Genomic DNA, 21,482 nt, shown 5'->3' on the forward strand with positions numbered 1-21,482 from the left:
ATTTATGTGTATGTGCGCGATAGAGAGCATTAGTGAGAGTATTCCTAGCACTTCCCCAGAGCGGAGAAACTATGCCATACTCTTTGCAGCCTTCAACACATTATTGAGAACAATGAGCACCTTGCCACAATCTTCCCTATGCCTACAAACAACCACCAACCCTTAAACAGACCAGTATTCGCAACAAACTACCCAGCCTTTCAATACAACATCGACCCCAACACCACACAACCCTGCCATGGCAACCTCTGAGACGTGTCAGATCATCAACATGGATACCACCATCACACATGCATGACAGATACTCATGTTACTCAGCCAACGTTATCTATTTCATACGCTGCAGACAAGGATGCCCTGAGGCACGGTATACTGGCAAGACCATGCAGACGCTATGACAGTGAATGAACGGACACCATGCAACAATCGCCAGACAGTGGCGTTCCCACAGTGGGGGAACACTTCAGCGGTCAAGGGCATTTAGCCTCCAATCTTCAGGTTAACGTCAAGTGGACTTCAAGACACAAAACAACACAAAATTGCTCAGCTTCAACCATGATCTTGCGTTCACATCACGCTACAGGTGACCCCATCACACCATATACTCGCACATCGAACGAAACCCTCAGGTAGCATAAAAGCAGTAAGAGGGAAATTAAGAGGGTTTTTTAAAAAAAGGGTGGGGGGGTGGGGGAGACACAAGATAGCTTTGGCAAATAGAGTTAAGGAGAACCCAAAAAGGTTGTGTAAATATATTAAGAACAAAACAGCAACTAAGGAGAGAATAAGGCCTCTTAAACATTCACACGGCCACCTATGAATGGAACCACAGAAGATGGAGGAGATACTAAATTAATATTTTGCATCAGTATTTACTGTGGAGGAGGACATGGAAGTTAGAGTACATGGAGACATAAACAGCGATGTCTTGAAGAGTCCCTTCGGACATGACCTATTGGAAAGGCAGGGACTGATCAGGGATAGTCAACATGACTTTACACATGGGAAACTGTGTCTCAATAATTTGACTGAGTTTTTTGAAGAGGTGACAAAGATCGATGAAGGCAGAGTGGTAGACGTCCCCTATTATGGTGATATGAACTTAAGCAACGCATTCAACATGGTTTCGCATGGTAGATTGGTTAGCAAAGTTAGATCACATGGGATCTGGGGGAACTAAACAATCGGATACAAAACTGGCTTGAAGGTAGGAGATAGAGGATGGTGGTGGAGGGTTGCTTTTCAGGCTGGAGGCCTGTGACCTGCCACTAACGAGGAGTTAAAAAAAAGTGTTGGGTCCACTGCTTCTGGTCATTTATATAAATGATTTGGATGGGAACATAGGACACAAGGTTGCTAAGTTTCTAGATAATGCAAAAATAAGGGGTGTGATTATCTCAGGAGTTCAACAGGGCCTTGAACAGATGGGCCAAAGAATGACAGATGGAGTTTAATTTAGATTATTTGTAAAGTGCTGTATTTTGGAAAGGCAAACCAGGTCAGGACTTATACAATTAATCGTACGGCCCTGGACAGGGGTGCCAAAGAGATCTAGGGGTACAGGTACACCTTGAAAGGGGAGGTGTAGGGAGACAGGGTGGCTAAAATGGTATTTGGCACACTTGCCTTCATGAGTCAGATTATTGAGTATAGGAGTTGGAAGGTCATGTTGTGGCTATACAGGACATTGGTGAGGCCACCTTTAGAATACTGCATACAATTCTGGTTGCCTTTCAATAAGAAGGAGGGTGTTAAACTTGAGAGGAGGACTGGAGGGGTTGAGTTATAGGGAGAGGCTGAATAGGTTGAGGCATTTCTCTCCCTCCTCCTCCTCCTCCTCCTCCTTCCCCCCTCCCGCCCCGAGAGTATCAGAGGCTAAAGTGTGATCTTACAGAGGATGATAAAATCATGAGGGAGACAAATACAGTGAACAGCCATGGTCTTTTTGTTCAGGGGGAGGTCTCAAAACTACAGTGTGTAGATTTAAGGTGGGAGGGGAAAGACTGAAAAAGGACTGAGTGGTAACTTTTTAAGGAAGGGGGTGGTGTATGTACGGAACAAACGGCCAGAAGTAGGGGAGGAGGGTACAGCTGTAACACCAAAAGTCATCTGGACAGGTATATGAATATGAAGGGTTCAGGGGGATATGGGCCAAATGCTGGCAAATGGGACTAGGTCAGATTGGACTCGCCATGGATGAGCTGGACCAAAGAGTTTGTTTTCCCACACTGTTAGGGGTCTACGACTCCTTTTAGGCTTTAAGATACAAGCACAGCCCACAATCTTTCACATACATGTTCGCTTTTAGCAAGAATCCCTCTGCTTGCGAAGTGCTGTCATAGCTTTCTATGTATATCTCATTCATTAACTCAAGGCATTTAAGAAGAAAGTGATGCATTTAAAGGGAAGCTAAATAAGCATGATGGAGGAGAGAATGGAGGGTTATGTTAACACTTGGATGAAGAAAGGTGGGAGGAGACTCAAGTGAAGCATAAATAATGGGCTAAATGGCCCGCATCGGTGTTGCGCATTGGAAGTAGTTCAGTATGAAGTCCAGTTGGGTAATGGCACAACAGGAGTTAAAACAGTCTATTGTCATGAACTTGAACACACGCTGCATTTCTCCCAACCCAAGAGATACTTCAGGTCATGAAAAAGCCGATGTTTAAATGCAGCAGGGCCTGGACAACACGCAGATTTGGGCTGACAAGTGACAAGCAACATTAATGCCACACAAGTGCCAGGCAATTGCCATCTCCAACAAGAGAATCTAACCAATACCACTTGACATTCAATGGCATTACTATTTCCAAATCCTCCACTATTGCCATCCTAGGAGTTACCATGGACTGGAAATGTAATTGGACTAGCCAGGGTCAGACAAGAGGCGGGGGGAGGGGGGGGGGTCAGACGCTTGGAGGCTGACACGTATCTCCCCCTCCTGACTTCCTAAAGCCTGTTCGCCATCTACAAGACACAAGTCAGGAATGTGATGGAATACTCACCACTTGCTTGGATGTGAGCAGCTCTAACAACACTCAAGAAGCTTGACACTATCCAGAACTAAATAGCCTGCTTGATTGTTTGTGGGTATGGTGCCACTCGCTCTCTCCACTACTGATGCTGAGTAGCAGCACTGTGTACCATCAACAAGATGCACTGTACAAATTCACCAAGGCTCCTTGGACAGCACCTCCGAAATCCACAATGACTACAATCTAGAATGACAAGGGCAGCAAATAGATGAGAACACCACCACCTGCAAGGTCCCCTCTAAGCCACTAACCATCGTGAATTGGAATTATATGGTAGGTTTTTTTTTTAAAAAAGTGTTCCTGGGTCAAGATCCTAGAACTTTTTCTCTGAACAGCAAAGTCAGTTTAGCTATACCAAATGGACTGCGGCAGTTCAAGGCGGCAGCTCACTACCACACTTTCCAGGGTAATTTGCGATGAGCAATAAATGCTGGTTCACATCCTGTGGACAAATAAAATATTTGCTCAGCTCAATTTTCCATTTTTAATTCTTCAGATTTCTTTCTGTCAATGCTCACTTTGTTAACTTGTTCCTTTTCTAATTAATGGAAAATCCTACTCCCTGTCTTTATATTTGTCTAGCTTTCTCTCACTCTAATTTCCCTCCTTATTACTTTTTTGATCATTCTTTACCATTTTTTAAATATTCTATCCAAACTTCTGATTTGCTCACTGTCTTTGCACAATTGTGTTTTTCTTTTCCTTTTCGTTTGATACCAACGTTAACATTTCTAGTTAACCAGGCATGGTGGGCCTGTTATTTAGAATTCTACTTACTCTTTGCAATGCATCTAATCAGTACATTCTGAAATATCCCTTTAAAAGGTCTGCCACTGTATTTCTATTGACCTATAATTTACTCTAGTTTGCAAATTCACTTTCGCCAGCTCTGCTTTCATGCCCTCTTAATTCCCCTTGTTTATTTATTGTGTGAACGGTCTTGGATCCACTCCTCCCTCCCTCAAAAAAAGATGCAAAATTCAATCATATTATGGCTCATTACCTCAGGACACCTTTACAATGATAAAATTGAACAATCAATCCTGTCATTCAACAACATCAGGTCTTGTTTAGCCTGTTCAGTGGCACGTCCATAACATACTGCACTATCCACAAAATAACAAAAAAGTCAATGGCTAACTTTGACTATCTGACGCTTCCAATCTATGTGCAGATTAGAATCTCCTGAGATTACTGCCATACCTCTCTACAAGCTCTCATTATTTCTTCCTTTATGCTCTAACCTACCATGTGGTTACTATTCCGGGGTGGGGGGGGGGGGGGTCGCACGCCTGTACACGGCTCTCAAGTGACTTCTTGCCTGTATCGTTTCTCATTCCAAGCCAAATTGTTTCCATGGCATAACTTCCTCAATTTAGGTAATCTCTCCATTGCTAATACCATCGCTAAAAGAAAACTGAGCCCCACACCCCACATTCTCCTAGTTTCCAGTCTTTTGAAATGCCCTCTACCCTTAAAGATTCAAGTCTCCATTCACAGCATTATGAAGCCATATTTCTGTAATAGCTACCGGATCATACATATTTATTTTTGTTTGATCAACCACCCACTTTTCCAATTTCACATTGTTTCAGTTACTTCCCGCAACTGATTTGACTGCCAGAGCAGTAAAGCAGGAGAGACAGACAGGCATTAAAATGTGGTTAAGAAGGTGAACCCATTTCAATGTTATAAAATATTTAGACCTACACAACTCAAACTGGTTACAGGATAAATGGAAGTTGCAACCAGCTTTTTTAAACAACTGTTCTTACCTCCTCCAACTATCAACCCTCAAACTTTTAAGAAATTTCTCCAGCTGCAGATAGGATATGGTTCCACCTGTAACTCTCTCATCCAGCATCTGCATGCATTCATTAATTGCATTCAATGAACAGCAACCAGTGAAACTTGGTTGATTTTCATCTTCCCTCACCAGACCAATTAAAGGCCCCTGCCAGTATTCTCTTCAAGACCGATCTTTTTCAAGACAAATCAGTGCTAGTGATCAAACCTGGGACCTTCTGTACATCTTAGTACAGAACCAAACCCGGCATTTACCCACAGATATTGAACAGCCAGAGATTCCCAGTTAATATTAAAAAAAAGACACTTCCATACACTTTTTGCCCTTACACCAGATTTAAGTATTTGCACCTCCCTATCAAGAATGACACATTTAACATAAGTATTTCAAGCATGTATTAGTACCTATTTCCACTGCTTTATCAATGTGTTCTGAACACAGTAGGGTTAATGATTTCATTGACTGAAAGGACCCAGATGCTGCTGCGCAGGGAAAGTGGTACGATCTTAAACATCCCTCCATCTGGCACTGGATGGTAGCTCCCAACCGTTTACAATACTCACATTTCTGCAAAATAAATATAAATAATATTACTATTGTAAATTACCTTTAGCTTAACAATTAGCAAATCAAAAATCAGACAGACGTTCAGACCAATAGGGAACTATGTCAAGAATAGAGGACTACACAACTACAGACTGCAAGAAAAAGCAACGGCCCTATAGGTTGCTGGAAAAGTAAAATCACTACACATTAAGTGTGCCATCATTCCAGCTTGCTATCGTTTCTTTACTGTTTCATGGGATGTGGATATTTGTTGTGTGTCCATAAGTGCCTGGGAACTGAGCAGTTTGCTGTGCCATTTCAAAGGGCAGTTAACAGTCACCACACTGCTGTGGATCGGAGTCACATGTAGATCAGACAAGGTTCTAATGGACATAAATAAACTAGATGGGTTTTCACGAATCTAGCTTTTAATTCCAGACTTAGCAATCAAATTTAAACTCCACACCTGCCACGGTAGGATTTGAACCATGTCTCCAGAGTGGTAGCTTGAGCTTGTGGATCATCACCAGGTTACCACTTTCCCCATATCAGTTGCACGATCAACTGCAAAGTCAATTTGGGGAATGAGGTTTAATTGAGTCCTTCCTCCATCTCTAGGTGCTCTTACAGTGAAGAGCATTTGAAGTGCTAACTTCAATCATTTTACTCATCTGCAAAACTAAACTGTTCTCATAATGAAAGAAAGAAAAGCAAAATCCTTTGCAGTCCCGTAATTGCAGCTTATGGAGCAAGAGATACACTCAAAATTACTTCAATGCCTTTGGGCTTTCCACGATGATCTGGAATGTTGGATGCTGACTGAACTGGAATTTAACACTGTTCCCCACTTTCTTGGACTCCAGCAAAAAGTATAGATTTGCTACTTTTAAGACACAGGAACACCCTCATTTCCACAAATATTAAAATAAGACAGCTAGTATGACAGTCTCTCCCTCCAGAAAGTACTATGCTTCCATTTGGCAATGGTCCATAAGACCATAAGACATAGGAGTGGGAGTGAGGCCGTTCGGCCCATCAAGTCCACTCTGCCATTTAAATCATGGCTGATGGGCATTTCAACACCACTGCCCTGCACTCTCCCCACAGCCCTTGATTCCTTTTGAGATCAAGAATTTGTTGATCTCTGCCTTGAAGGCATCCAACGCCTCGGCCTCCACTGCACTCTGCCGCAATGAATTCCACTATGTTAAAGTAGCAGAAACAAATTTGTACTCCAAAACTCTAAGCTGTAACACTCAACATTTAGGAGAGTGGCACTTAAGCAAGTTATCAATTGTGAATTCAGCAAACTTTTAGAAGGACAATTAATGTTCTGTCAATCAATATTCTCCAGGATTCTAAAAGTTCAAAGAACCAAGTTACAAAATTTTGCATCCTACCTGTGAGATACCTGAGATTACAGCTTTGTCCACATTGACCAGTTTTTGTCCTTCACCCTGTTCAACACCATTTGACCAGGCTGCACACCAATGATGAGCCCAGAAGTGTCCTATGGAGGAAAATATTAAGGTTCAGAAACAAAAACTGTTCACAGGATAGCATGGTTTAAATTTCGCAGTTGTAGTGATAGCAAAATCACCATAGTTATTGCAATGTCCAGAGTCTGCTCATTCACAGAGATCCAGAAACTCCAGTCACCAATTCTCCAAAAATTGCTGTCATTAATTACCCACTCCTCCACAAGTTAGTTGAGGTTCTGCAGGTTGAAATCACTTAAATTGATGCGAACTTCTACATTTATATGCAGTCTCATCAAAAACCATTGAAAAAAAGTACACATTATTGAATAAGGTGTTATTGGATATTTAAACCATGCTGAATAGCAACTATAAACCTGGTACAAAGTTTGTAGACCCAAACAACTAACTTTATATTTATGGAATGTCAAATTTCTCATCTGACAGAAAAAAGTCTTTTATTTTAAAAAGTTGCATTGAAAACTAATGTTTATGATATTTCCGTTTCTACCTTTTTTCCTATGTGCATGTCCCAATCTATTCAACTTTCTACAAAATGAAAAAAAGTCAAGGATAAACATTGTAATTCACTTTCTGGTTTACTGTGGAGATTCCAGTATGATTGCCTACTTGATGACATCACAATAAAAAGGTCCCCTAAACTTGATGCTAGAATCAAATTAACGGCAATAACGGTGAAAGTTATCATACATAAAGTCAATTTTTGTGGGCAGCTTTCTTCTAACAATGAAATTAATTTCAGCTGCTGTCAAAGTATTCATTTGAAGATCTGACTATATCTAGTACTGGCTAGAGAAATAAATCAAAAGTAAACCATCTCAGATCATCAGTGAATTATTTTAGATTATTGTAATGATCAAGCTGGACTGAGTTGTACTGAAAATACTAGTTTCATTCAGGACAGCAAATTAACCTCTCAAAAACTAAACAATTTTGTTCAAAATTTATCAACTGCCTGTTTTGAAAGCACTAAAAAGGGTTTCTACACAAGGCATGGATGACAGCAAATTATGCTGTAGCCAAGGTCAATGTTAGATTTTTTTTCTACATTGTACATCAGGGTCAGATACACATCTGATTAGGCATTTAACAGGTACAATGCAGAAGCAATGGTCATGTTACAACGATGTACCTTAATCCAAATTTCACCAAGGATTCTTCTTCTACTGGCATGACATTTAATTTTTGCCATCTTGTTCTGAATAATGAACTTGTTTTCTTGAAGACTTGCGTTTGAACCAGTTAGAACTCATTCAACTGGGTCTCTATGGAAAGAAGACTTTCTTGTCTGAGCTAACTTGAAACCCATGTCCTGGACATAAAAGGCAGTACGTAAAACCATTACACCACCTCCAACGATACATTCATGAGTGTGCACAATTTGCAGATAAGTTTTTACCACGGTTTTGTCCCAACACAATCTATGATTACAGTAATGTTTCAGTATCAGAAAGCCAACTGAGCCAGATTTTCCAGCATTAATCGAAAGTAACACCATGGAACTCACCTATATACAAAAGTAAACAAGGCTGAAATATGTTTGCACTGTCATTATTATTTTTGGCAGCTGCACAGCACCTATCCACCATGTAAAGAGGAAAAAAATTCCCTTGCATTTAGCGCCTGGACTCAAAACATCTCATAGCATTTCAATTACAATTCATTTCTTTGAAGTACAGCAAAATTATGTAGAAAATGCGACAGTTATTTTGCGCACAGCAAGCTCCTCAAAACAGCAATGGGATTACTGGCTAATTAATTTTACTATTTGGTGCTGGCTGAGCAACGAACGTTAGCCAAGTATCAGGAAGAATTGATAGTTCTTCAGAAGTAACCTGGACCATTGGAAGTGATAGACAAAATCTCAAGATCATATCTCAACTGAAAATCAATGGAACACCCCCTCAGCAATGTACTACAACTTCACTTTGAATTGAAAACTCAAGTGCTGGAGTGAGCTTTGAACCAACAGTGCTGATTCAGGAAACAGTGAGTTACCAACTGAGTCAAGGTGATAAATCATTGCTTATAGCAAAGGAATTGTCTGTTCAATCACCGCTCATCAGAAAGTATCATGATGACCAGGTGGGTGCAGAGTCAGAGGCTAAAAAGAGTCTCCAACTTTGATGCCTAGTGTGCAGGAAATTACACAAATGCAAAGATAAAGAAAAAAAAAAGATAAAGGGACGAGAAACTAGATAATCTACTTGGGTTTCTAATGGTACAGCAAGAGAAAAGTGGGGGTGGGGGGGTAAAAAGGAGGAAGAGGAAAAAGTGGGGGAGGAGGAAGAGAAAAAAGGGGTTGGGGGGGTGGAGGAGGAAGAGGCAGCAGTGTGGGGGGTGGGCTAATTTGGAATCATCCAGAAATTGTGTTCCTGATCAGAGAACCAAATGAAAAATGCACCTTCAGATGCAAGATAATGACAGGATCTTGGCTGGCTATTGAGGCAACTCAGAGCTTTGGCACAAAATGATTCAAGTTCACAGAGTAACTTAAGTGTTGGTTCAACTCTGTAGCTCAACGTAACTTTATGTAAGCACAGAATTTGAGATAAAAACAATAATGGAGCAACTACAAAGTAGTTTGAGGTCCTAGAGAGCATCTTCAATTTATTTTCTTCTGCTCGTCTAGTTAACCAAAATTTATTTGGTTTCAATACACTGGCATGAAGATTTTTTCCAAAAATAAATTAAATCAGCACAAGAACATGACCAAGATGATCTGTAAAGGACTCCATCAGCATATACAATTCTCGAGGCTGAAGTTAAGGTCGTAGTGAAAGGGCATCATACACTAGTGTTGTCATTACTGATGAATTGTTCTGGACTACTTGGAGTTGTCATCATTTAAATTATTAAAAGATAAAAAAAATTTAACAGGACTAAAAATTAAAACCTTAAATGAATCCAAACTGTAATCATGGCAACAAATTTATTGAGAGAAATATTGTCAGAAACAATTTTATAAAAATTGTTAGTAGGAACACAACACAAGAAATAACACTCCTGAAATCCAATTTTTAGAACAGTTTTGGGAAATGTTGGACTTTTAAACAATAAAGAAAACAGTTTTTTTCACCTGTTGACTCAAAGAGAGCCATTGTTGTTGCACTTTTTTCAAAGCCAACTTGCACAAGTTCATCGGAGAGCCCCTCCATCCCTGAAACACTCATGTGCATTGATGCTGGACTGCCTTCCTTTGTAGTTCTGTTTGTTTCTCCATTTCCAAATTCATCCAACACAGCCGATGGATCAAATTGCTTCAGCTCTCTTTGCCCATGTAAGCTCTGCTCTCCACAATTACAAAACACGCACAGCTTTTGCTCCGAGCTAGACAGAAAGATGGTTTAATTTTGAATTAAAAAACATTGGAGACAAATCAATAATTTCACAGAAGAAAAAGGCACTTGCATCTGTACGGTTGCAGTGGGAAGTAGAACTGACAAAACTGCTCAATGGATAGCCAGTATTGATATGATAGGCCAAATGGCCTCCATCATTGCACTATGGTTAATTCGATTTGCTCACTTCGTAACTGATCTTTTAATCACATTCTCAACAGCTGTTATCTTTATCATTTTCACTACTTACATTAGCCAAGTTATACTAATCTTTAAAATATAAATTACCCAAAGTAATACCATGTAGTGGTCACAAGAACAGAAAAATACTTTGATTCATTTTCAACCCTTGCTCCATCGAAGTTAATAAGGCAAATTATCTGCGACTCAAACCAAATCACAAGTAGCAAAATCTGCATCGCGAAAAAACTAATGCTGGTTACAAATGTGAACTTAAAATATTTACATAACTTGGCGCAGGTGCATTTTTAGTGCAGTGACAGGTTCATTATAAATCTCTACCTTGGTAGAATTCAGAACATGCCTGTTTTTCCACTGTACACAGTATAAGGATTTAACACCTTGGATTTATTAAAGTTAGACATCCTTCAAATTATTCCCACTGCTAGAGTTTATTGTTGCTACCTATTTCTGTTCTACCTCTACTATTCATGGATGCTGGCTCCTATTTCTTCTATGGTCACGTTTTCATCATGAAACTCAATTTTTTTTAAAAAGGCAGAAAATTACTTTCCCACTTCGGTTGCAATCGTTCACTGGCAAATATTGGAGTTTAAACTTGCCACAACACACCAGTGGGACTCAAATTCATGTCAAATTCCTGATGTCATCTGTGCTAGTGAGGGCCAAACGATTCCTCAAGATCTTGCATTTTTGGACGGCAGAAGTGAATAATAAAGCTAAAGTGAGCCAACTCAATGAAAACAACACGCTAGCACTACCAAGAAACAGAAACATATCAAATGGGGAGCTAAAGAACACATACCACAACAAAGGCTAATACTGTACTTATAAATTAATAAAAAGCAGATGCAGACATCTGTAAGAAAAGCAAGTACAAATTTTTATATCATCACAGAATATCCTTCATCGTGCCCCAAATAAAATTATGAAATACTGCTACTTATCATAAATAATTAGCCCCTACTGAATTTGGCAAATGGAAATTGTGGATTCTCCTGTCAAAAATTTTGAGCAAAGCCCTCAGATTCCAAGACCTCTCCTGTACATTTCCACTTTTACCTGCACTGCTCCTTGTGCTGCTCTTTCAAACCATGACCTGATGTTTCTTCTCGTTTTGTGCAACAAGATGCAGACGGATCAGCTTCTTCATCTTCTCCTAAAGAACTATTTTCAGCAGAGTCAATGTTCATTGCTACAACAGAAAATGAAATTGCTCTATTAACCCTAAATGCATTAATTGCAAAGTCATTATCTACTTTTTCATTACCTTTGGGCTCACAATTATATGACATTCAATTAGCAAGTGTATCATCCAACAGAGTGTGGTTGCTACCGACACCAGGAATATACTTCCATGCCAGGCTCTGGAATAATTTTTATTTCTTTTAACATCAGTAGCAAACTTACCAAATGAACATGAAGTTTAGAATAAAAAAAAATCTAAGTTCCTGCTAAGAAATAAAGTCTAAAAAGCCATAAAGTCAAATTGAGAACCAAAATGCAGGAATGGGATTTAGACAGAGAAACTAAACTCAATTCAAAACAAAGATAATGGGAACTGCAGATGCTGGAGAATCCAAGATAATAAAATGTGAGGCTGGATGAACACAGCAGGCCAAGCAGCATCTCAGGAGCACAAAAGCTGATGTTTCGGGCCTAGACCCTTCATCAGAGCTTCATCAATTCAAAACAAGCAGTCTGCTATCTAAGCAGTTACTTACTTGCTGCAAATCTATACACAAAATTAACTGTAACCTGCCAAACAAACAATTCAAGTCTCTTAAACAAGGGCAGAAAATAAATCTGACAAGTGCATTTATACCAAATTGCCACAGAAAAATGTTAGGATATTGCAGCATTTATTAGACAGGCCAATTTGCAGCCTAATCTTAGAGATCACGCCGAGTCTACCAATGCCTTGGGCCATGTTTAGGGTACCATATACAACTCTGGTCAGAACGATAAAAATGGCTAATTAGGACAGAAAAGAATCTCATGGAAATGTAGGAGACAGTAAATTCAAATGAAGGCAGTTTCACTGAATTCAACGATGGAGTGCATCATCTCAAAAAGCAATAGTCATTGAGGAGGAGGAGGAGGAGGAGAAAATAGTGCACCATGATCTTAATCATTAAAGGGTGTAACTTTGAGTGGGGCTTTTTAGCATGCAGAAACCTGACAAAAAAAATCAAACAGGATGGTTGGAGGTAAGGAAAGCAACATGAGCAATGTGACTATGGTAAGCAAAGACAGAAAAGTCAAGGATGGAATTTTTCAGAATGGGGCGATAACGACAATCTTAAAAAGAGAATATCAACTATATGGAGAGAGCACTATTCACAATGTCAGCTGGCATGAAAACTAGGAATGAAAACTAAGTTGTGTCATTCTGAGTCTCATGGATCAAATACATTTAGGAAAATAAGAGACAAACTAGAGGAAAATGAACATTCAGAAATAGGGTGAGAGAAGTTCAGCTTGATGAGGAAGGGTAGGATGGGAGGTAGAGGCAGGTGACAATCTTCAGTTAGTGAGATCCTGAAACTTACTGTTGGTGAAAATGGACAGGATAGGAATTCAAAAAGCAGTTGGTAGTGGTGAAAAACTAGGTCACCTTCAGTATGCAGAATGTCTCTGGCATAAATGAGTTTTAATAAAGAGCAAGACGAGAGAGAGTGTCTGATGCAATCCAGCAAATTGCAACATTGAGCTGCAGGTACGTTTGCTTCTGCACTTTCGAAAGTATATGGCAGAGTAAGAACCAAGATGGGTGTTGAAGCTTTTATTGGGAACAGGACAAGGGTGTCAGAGAGGAGTTGTTGAACAGATTGATAGCTGAATCAACACCACAGTGCATGAAGGGCCAAAAGCTATACAGCGGGCAGTTTCAAAGTGCCAATCTAAGATTTGAAGAAGCAATTTTCCAGGGGCAGACAGAGGGGATTTTAAGATTGGAAGGAGGAGAGTTGTAGGTGAAGAAGAATACCACAAGTGGTCAGAATGGTCTCACCCAAGATCAAGAACATGAGTGTAGAGGATTAGAGGTAAAAGGTCATGTGAGTATCGATGCATACAATTAGGAGTCTTTACAGGAAGACAGTGCAGCAGTGAAATCACAGGAGGGGGGTAAGGCGAGAAGATATGGATGATGATTTCACTTTGAGCAGAGGGAGGATATTTTTGATGTACTCTAGCTTTTTGGGATACAAACATGTTCACCATGAGATTTTACAACAAGGTCGAGAAGAGTCTACGAACAGTACCCTCAACCTGAGATACACAAAGCAATTAGCCGGAATCTCGACTACTGAGGATAGTGGAAAAGAAAAAGAAAGCCAAGCACTCAAATAGCATAGGCCTGAAATGATTTGATACCAAAGCTATACCCAAATTTTCTCTCTTCCCAAGGTCTGTCCTTTGACATGGTGAAAACGATTGCATGCACCCATCCTGATTGAAATGCAAGACTGAAAACAGCCTTCCAAATCAGACTGTTCAAAAGGTCCGAACCACCCTAAAAATTGGGTATTGTGAAAACAATCAATCTGACCATGTAAAAATGTCTTTTGTTATACAAGCACATTAAACAGACCTGTTCTGGGCTTGCAAGCATAAGCATCAAATATGGAAAACCACAAACTGTCGGGCATAAGACAGCATGATCCTCCAATTGAAGTCACATATCTTGATGTGGACAGAGTTTTGTTGATGCTACTTGGAAGCCTTGAAAGGGATGTGTGTGCACGTGTCTCGCTAAGCAATAGTGACAACAGAGAGACAGATGAGGATGGTTCAGAAGTTAAAGAACACAAATTAATTCGACAAAGGCAGGCAACAGCAACTCGGAACAAGGCAACTCTGCATAATTAAACTGCATTTATTTCAATGTCAGGGGTGTCACAGATAAGGCAGGTGAACTTAGGGCAAGGTTGGGAACAGGATATCATAGCTCCTACAGAAAAATGGCTGCGGGAAGGACGGACTGGCAGTTCGATGTTGCCAGGTTTAGATGCCATAAGGAGGATAGAAAGGGAGGCGGGGAAATGGGGGAGTGGTGTTTTTGTTGGGAGAAAACAATACTATTTTACTTAGGGGATATTCCTGGAAGAAAATCGCCCAATGAAGCTATATGGACGTAACTTAGAAATAAGAAGGGATGATCACCTTGGATGCTTTTATACAGTAGGTCCCCCAATTGACAGCGGGAAACTGAACAGCGAATATGTGGAGAGATTTCTGATATGTGCAAGAATACTAGGGTTGAAACAATAGGGGATTTTATTTATCTAAACATAGACTGGAATTGCCAGTGTTAAGGGCTTGGATATGGAAGAATTTGTTAAATGTGTTCAAGAAAATTTTTATCAATATATAGATGTACCTACTAGAGCAGGAGCAAAACTTGACAACCTCTTGGGAAATAAGGCAGGTAAGTGACTGAAGTGTTAGTGGGGGAGCACTTTGGGACTAGTGATCGTAATTTTTTTTAACTAGTAGAATTAGGGATCGGCCTTATTTTAAAGTTGTAGTTCTATATCGGAGCAAGGCTAATTTTGATGGTACAAGACAGGAACTTTCAAAAAGTTGACTGGGGGAGACTGATCACAGGTAAAGGAACAATTGGGAAGTGGGAGGCTTTCAAACGTGGGATAACCAGAGTTCAAAGGCAGAATGTTCCTGTTAGTGAAGGGTAAGGCGGGTACAAGTAGGCAACAACGGACGAATAAAGATATTGAGGCTCAGGTCATAAGGAGGAAGCATGTGTCAGGTATAGACAACTGGGATCAAATGAATCTTCTGAACAGTATCAGTGGTGTATGGGCATTCTTAAGAGGGAAATGAGGAGGGCAAATAGAGGGTATGAGATAGCCTTGGCAGTTAAGATTAAGGATAATCCAAAAAGACTTCACAAGTACATTAAGAGCAAAACAGCAACTAGGAAGAGAAGGGGTCCCATTAAAGATCAACGTGATGATGATGATTTGCGTGGAACCACAGGAAATGGGAGAGATACTGAACAAATATTTCATGTCAGTATTGACTGTAGAGAAAGACGTGGAGGTTAGGAAACTCAGAAATAAATAATGTCTTTAACAGCCCACACTACAGTGGAGGTGCTGCTGGAAGTCTTAAAATACAAAGGTGGGTAAATCTCCAGGACCTGATCAGACGTATCCCAGAATGTTGTCAGAAGCAAAGGAAGAAATTGCAGGCCCACTAACAAAGATATCTGTATTATCTACTGCCACAGGTGAGGTGCCGGGGAGGGTGGCTAACGTTGGGCTGCAAGGACATGCCTGACAACTATAAACTGATGAGTCTGACATCAGTGATGGATAAGCTGTTGGAGGGGATTTTGAAAGATTGCATTTACATGTACTTAGAGGCAAGAACTCATTAGGGATAGTCAGCGTGACTTTGCGTGTGGGAACTTGCGTCTCACCAACTGGACTGTTTTTTCAGGATATGGCCCAACAGATGAGGGTACAGCAGTAGTTGTTGTCAACATGGACTTCAGTAAAGCCTTTGACAAGGTTCTGTATGGTAGACTGGTTGGCAAAGTTAGATCATACGGGATTCAAGGAAAGCTTGGCAATTGGATGCAAAATTGGTTTGATGGAAGGAGACAGGATGGTGGCGGAAGGTTTGTTTTTGGGACTAGAGGCCTGTGACCAGTGATGTTCCTCAGGGATTTGAGCTCCGTCCACTGTTGTGTATCATTTATATAAACGATCTGGATGAGAATTTAGGAAGCATGGTAAGTTAGTTTGCTGATGACACCAAAATTGGTGGTATAGTCAACAGTGAAGAAAGTTATCTAAGATTACAAAGGGAAATTGATCAATTGGGCCAATGGGCCAGGGAGTAGCAGATGAAATTTAATTTGGATAAATGTGAGGTGCTGTATTTTGATAAGATGAACAAGGGCAGGGCTTATACAATTAATGGTAAGGCCCTGGGTAGTGTTGTCAAACAGAGACCTGGAGGTTCAGGTACCTAAGTCTGTCAAAGTTGCATCACAGGTAGACAGGGTGGTTTAGGTGGTGTTTGGCACACTTGCTTCATTGCTCAAGCCTCTTGAGTATGAGTTGGGAAGTCATGTTGTGCGTAAAGAACATTGGTGAGGCCATTTTAGGGGTACTGTGTACAGTTCTGGCTCCCATGCTATAGGAAGGATACTATTAAATCAAAAGAGAATGCAGAAAAGATTTACAAGCATGTTAGTGGAACTGGAGGGTTTGTGTTCTAGGGACAGGCGGAAACATTTTCCACTGGACCACAGGAGGTGGAGGGGAGACTTGATCCAGGGATATAAAATCATGAGGGGAATTTATGGGAAAAGCAAAAGTTCTTTTCCCTAGGGTAGGGGGGTTCAAAATTAGAGGGCATTTTAAGGTGAGAGGATAACGTGGAATGAACTACCAGAGGAATGGTAGAGGTGAGTACAATTACAACGTTTAAAAGACATTTGGACAGGTACATGGATTGGAAAGGTTTAGAGGAATAGGGGCCAAACAAGGGTAAATGGGACCAGTTTAGCTTGGGAAGCATGGTTGGCATGGACAAGTTGGACTGAAGGGTCTGTTTCCCTGCTGTATGACTATGACTTTACAACAGCAGGTACAAGAGACAAATCAATTAAACAGCCAGCTCAACAGTCACTGATAGCAAAACGAGCTGACTAGTCCTCTTTGGTAATGCAATGGATTTAGGACTCTACACTAGCATTTCTGCTTCATTTGAAAACATTTCAGAGAACAGGTTTGGCAATTAAAACTCTGCCAACACTAGCACAATGTTATTGAGACACCTTCTGAAGAGAACAATCGTGCAAGCGTTAATAAGATTAATAACAGAAGCAAGCTTCAAAAAGGATGCTGCATGGCGTGCTGTGTTCATCCAGCCTCACACTAAAAAGGATTTATCCTTGATAATGGGAACTGCAGATGCTGGAGAATCCAAGATAATAAAGTGTGAAGCTGGGGGAACACAGCAGGCCAAGCAGCATCTCAGGAGCACAAAAGCTGACGTTTCGGGCCTAGACCCTTCATCAGAGAGGGGGATGGGGTGAGGGTTCTGGAATAAATAGGGAGAGAGGGGGAGGCGGACCGAAGATGGAGAGAAAAGATGATAGGTGGAGAGGAGAGTATAGGTGGGGAGGTAGGGAGGGGATAGGTCAGTCCAGGGAAGACGAACAGGTCAAGGAGGTGGGATGAGGTTAGTAGGTAGGAAATGGAGGTGCGGCTTGGGGTGGGAGGAAGGGATGGGTGAGAGGAAGAACAGGTTAGGGAGGCAGGGACAAGCTGTGCTGGTTGTGTGATGCAGTGGGGGGGGTGGGGGGGGGGGGGGGGGGGAGAGAAAGAAAGAGAACTGGGCTGGTTTTGGGATGCGGTGGGAGAAGGGGAGATTTTGAAGCTGGTGAAGTCCATATTGATACCATTGGGCTGCAGGGTTCCCAAGCGGAATATGAGTTGCTGTTCCTGCAACCTTCAGGTGGCATCATTGTGGCACTGCAGGAGGCCCATGATGGACATGTCATCTAAAGAATGGGAGGGGGAGTTGAAATGGTTCACGATTCGGAGGTGTAGTTGTTTATTGCGAACCGAGCGGAGGTGTTCTGCAAAGCGGTCCCAAGCCTCTGCTTGGTTTCCCCAATGTAGGAAGGATTTATCCTTGTTTCCCTAGATAGCTTATTAAGTGAAAATCCGTTCTGGAATACAGGGGTTCACTTACAAATCGAAATAAGACAGAAATCATAAATATTTTGGATGAATTAGAAATCTAAATGTAACCTAGACTCTCAGTCTGCTCTCCACTGATTGAAGTTGAATAATGTGTGCAATCGGTTTATATACATTGTAATTTTATATGTGGCACAAATATAAACTTTAAGAATAAAGTTAGAACATAGTAAGGTAGGGATTAGGATCACAATTAGACTATTCAGCCCCCCAAGACTGCTCGAGCATTGACGAAGATCGTGGCTGATCTAACTGTGGTCTCAGCTCCGTTTTCTTGTTTGCACCCCATAATCCTGGACTCCCCCACCTATTACAAGTCTGTCTAATTGAGCCTCGAATACAGGAGAATGAGAGTCAGAGAGATGCACTGTTATAAGTCCATTACGACTCTTTAAATGGTGGGAGGAACAAGCCGAGAAGAATGGAGGGCCAGGGAACAATACAGGATGAGGGAGATTTGAGATCACGTGTGACCAAAAAGCAAAAGGAGTAGGTAATGATTGTGGAGAAGAAAGATCAGTCCAGAGTACGTTAATGACAGAATATCACCCAGCTCTGTTGAAAGTTAAACCAAGAAAACCAGACAAAAATGGTGAACAGTGGTCACAGTCTGAAGTTCCTCATTCTTAAACTGCGTACCCTAACTCCACAAAGTGCAAACATCCTCTCAGAAGCCAACCTGTCAAGCCCCCTGAAGATCTTTTATGTTTCAATGAGATCATCTCATTGTTCTAAACTGCGATGGGTATAGGCCCAAACTGTTCAACCTTTCTTCTTCAGTCCTATATCCCAGGGTATGAGTCGCGATCCTTCTCTGAACTGCTTCTACACAATTATATCCTTTTCAAATAAGGAGACCAAAACAGTACACAGTACTCCAGAAGTGATTTCACCAAGGTCTTGTACATTTAGAGTCAAATTTCCCCACTTGCACATTCCATTCACCTTGCAACAAACAACATTTGATTTGCCTTCCTAATACATCATGGGGAAATTTACAAAAGAAAAAATTCAGATCCCTAAGGAAACAGGTTGTAATTACTATAAATTGCAGCTTGGTATGCATTAATTTTGATGTTCAGCATTTGGCACTATACATTACTATGCAGTACAACTGTCACACTACAAAAGCATTAATGTTATGGTTTTTTTAATGTGCAGAATAATCTGAAAATATTGGGCCAGTGCTTTGTTAATAATATTCAGCTTGCAAAGTCAAATCTGACTACATGATCCATTGACAAGAGGAAAGGAGCCATATCAGCATACTATCTTCCCTGCAAAAAAGTCCTACAGGAAACGGATTACAGATAATTTGGTCCTCACTCAAAGCTTGACAGATGAATACACAACGAAGCTCTGCATTACCGCGCTCAATATCAACATCCAGTTTTCAGGGTCTTCCAATGGTGCGTGATCAGAGTTTTAGGAGAGCTGATCAAAGTTGCATTTGAAACAAAAACTTTGAAGATAAACTGTAAATACAGATATAGGAGTAGAAGCAGATGTGATCAGCAAGGCTCCCCACAGTGTACTGCCAAGGTGACTAAAGCCTCTGCCACTAGTACTGACCTGAATGGTGGTGGATGTCCAGCACAGAAAAAGAACATACAGAAAGCCAAAACAGGATGAAAAGGAGGAGGTTGGAAGAGACAGAGCATTGGAGAGTTAGATGAGGATTAAGTACTATATTCACTGCGGAGAGGGCACAATAGCCACAATGTCAGAAGGAAATTGGATGTATACTTGAATACTGAACTAAAATGACTTGGTAGTAGGATTAGTGGAATAACCCTTACAAAGAGATGGTCAAGGCACAATGACCTACATGTGTCGTAAATTCCATGACTGTGAAGCCAAAAGGGATCAGGACAGGAGAGTAGTGGATGAGCAGGACTTGGATGTTGGACAGTGGAAGACTGAGGTGACAGAGGTGAATAAGGTTTCAGCTGTGATTGAAGGGATGATATGCTGGAACCAAGTAAACCTGTCAATAGTAAGGTGAGAGGTTTGGATAGCTACCAAAAGTTTTGCAAGGATAGATTCAGCCTGATTAGAAAGACAGTTAATGTCAAATGATACGAGTTCACAGAATGATAGTTTCAATCTTTCTAGTGCTTAGCTTAAAGTAAAACTGACTTTCTAAAGCTGCAGAGAGCACAAAAATGGCATACAAAATATCACATCAAAATATTATCGCTAAGAAGAATTTCCTGTACTAGATCTGCTTAGCTTTTGATCAGTTGAATGTAGGCTGGCTGGGAAATGTGTCTGAAGCTGTTCGTTGGCAGTTCTATGCAAGTAAACAAACAATTTTGATTCACAGAAATAATTGACCACAGTACAGTTAAGAGATGATTTCATGGCTAATTTTTCTGTGCATCTTCCAAGGATACAAAATTGCATGTGTGGCCCAGACTTTCCTCCAGTTAGAGGAGTCATTCTAATTAGGCAGGTTGGAAAAGCCGAAGTCATACAAACAATGAGAACCATATTTCATGGGTTAATTCTATGTTACACATCAGTGTGAAAGCAGTGCCTTTGGCTCTTCAAAAGAGGCTGAAAGAAACGACAATTATTTGGGGAAGTAAACTCACACACTTAAAAGGCTTTTTGCAAGCACACAAGGGGAGGGGCAATGCTGGCAGATAAACTGCACCACAGTATTTCAATACTAATGCTGCTATTAAGTGGTCAGGTTTTCACGGACAATCATGAAGTACACACAGGTCTAGTACAGAATGCACACACACAACAGAACATCAACAAACAGTAAGCCATACCTGTGGTACTTGAGCAATTATCTTCATTACTCAGTTCCATTCCATCCATACTGCACTTTTTCCAGAATCCACACCCTTTACAGAAGCACCTGAAAAGCAAATTGGAGGCAGTGTTCTTAAATAACAAAAAGATACCATGCTGACATTGTTTTTTTGAACTGGGGTGAGGTGGAGGAGAGGGAATGCACTTTGCTTGCCTCACAAAATGAACGTCATAACAACCTTTACCAATCAAATGTACTTAATGTTCAGCAATGTTAATCAGAGAGCCCTGAAAGTAGCCAAATACCTGGATCCAATAACTATTCCACCGAGAAAAAGAACCTGATTCTTTTAATTTTAGCTTTCAGTACATTACAGAGGAACCGGATTAGGTAGTTCAGCCTTCAAGCCTGTTCAGTCGTCCAGTTAGATCATGGTTGATCTGGAATTTAATTTCACCGTCCAGTCTTGGGTAGCTACTTAGTTTAGAGGGAAAGATTATATTACTATAGAATTGCTCAGTGATGTTAAGAGTTGCTACAA

The 21,482-nt window shown here is 40.8% G+C and overlaps 1 protein-coding gene across 3 annotated transcripts in view; it reads right to left on the reverse strand.

The window, feature by feature from the left end:
• The window catches only part of kmt2d (lysine (K)-specific methyltransferase 2D), a 281,603-nt gene that overhangs the window by 153,765 nt on the left and 106,356 nt on the right, over positions 1 to 21,482 (reverse strand). For all 3 annotated transcript variants that reach the window (XM_048523503.2, XM_048523505.2, XM_048523504.2), the window contains exons 2-6: positions 20,958 to 21,046; positions 11,492 to 11,624; positions 9,967 to 10,217; positions 6,789 to 6,898; positions 5,247 to 5,409 (exon numbers count right to left, since the gene is read on the reverse strand). In XM_048523503.2, coding sequence (XP_048379460.2) covers positions 5,247 to 5,409; positions 6,789 to 6,898; positions 9,967 to 10,217; positions 11,492 to 11,624; positions 20,958 to 21,006 — 706 coding nt within the window. In that variant the 5' untranslated portion in view covers positions 21,007 to 21,046. The remainder of the gene's footprint in view (positions 1 to 5,246; positions 5,410 to 6,788; positions 6,899 to 9,966; positions 10,218 to 11,491; positions 11,625 to 20,957; positions 21,047 to 21,482) is intronic.

Source organism: Stegostoma tigrinum, chromosome X, assembly GCF_030684315.1.
Source record: "Stegostoma tigrinum isolate sSteTig4 chromosome X, sSteTig4.hap1, whole genome shotgun sequence".
Classification (NCBI taxonomy): domain Eukaryota; kingdom Metazoa; phylum Chordata; class Chondrichthyes; order Orectolobiformes; family Stegostomatidae; genus Stegostoma; species Stegostoma tigrinum.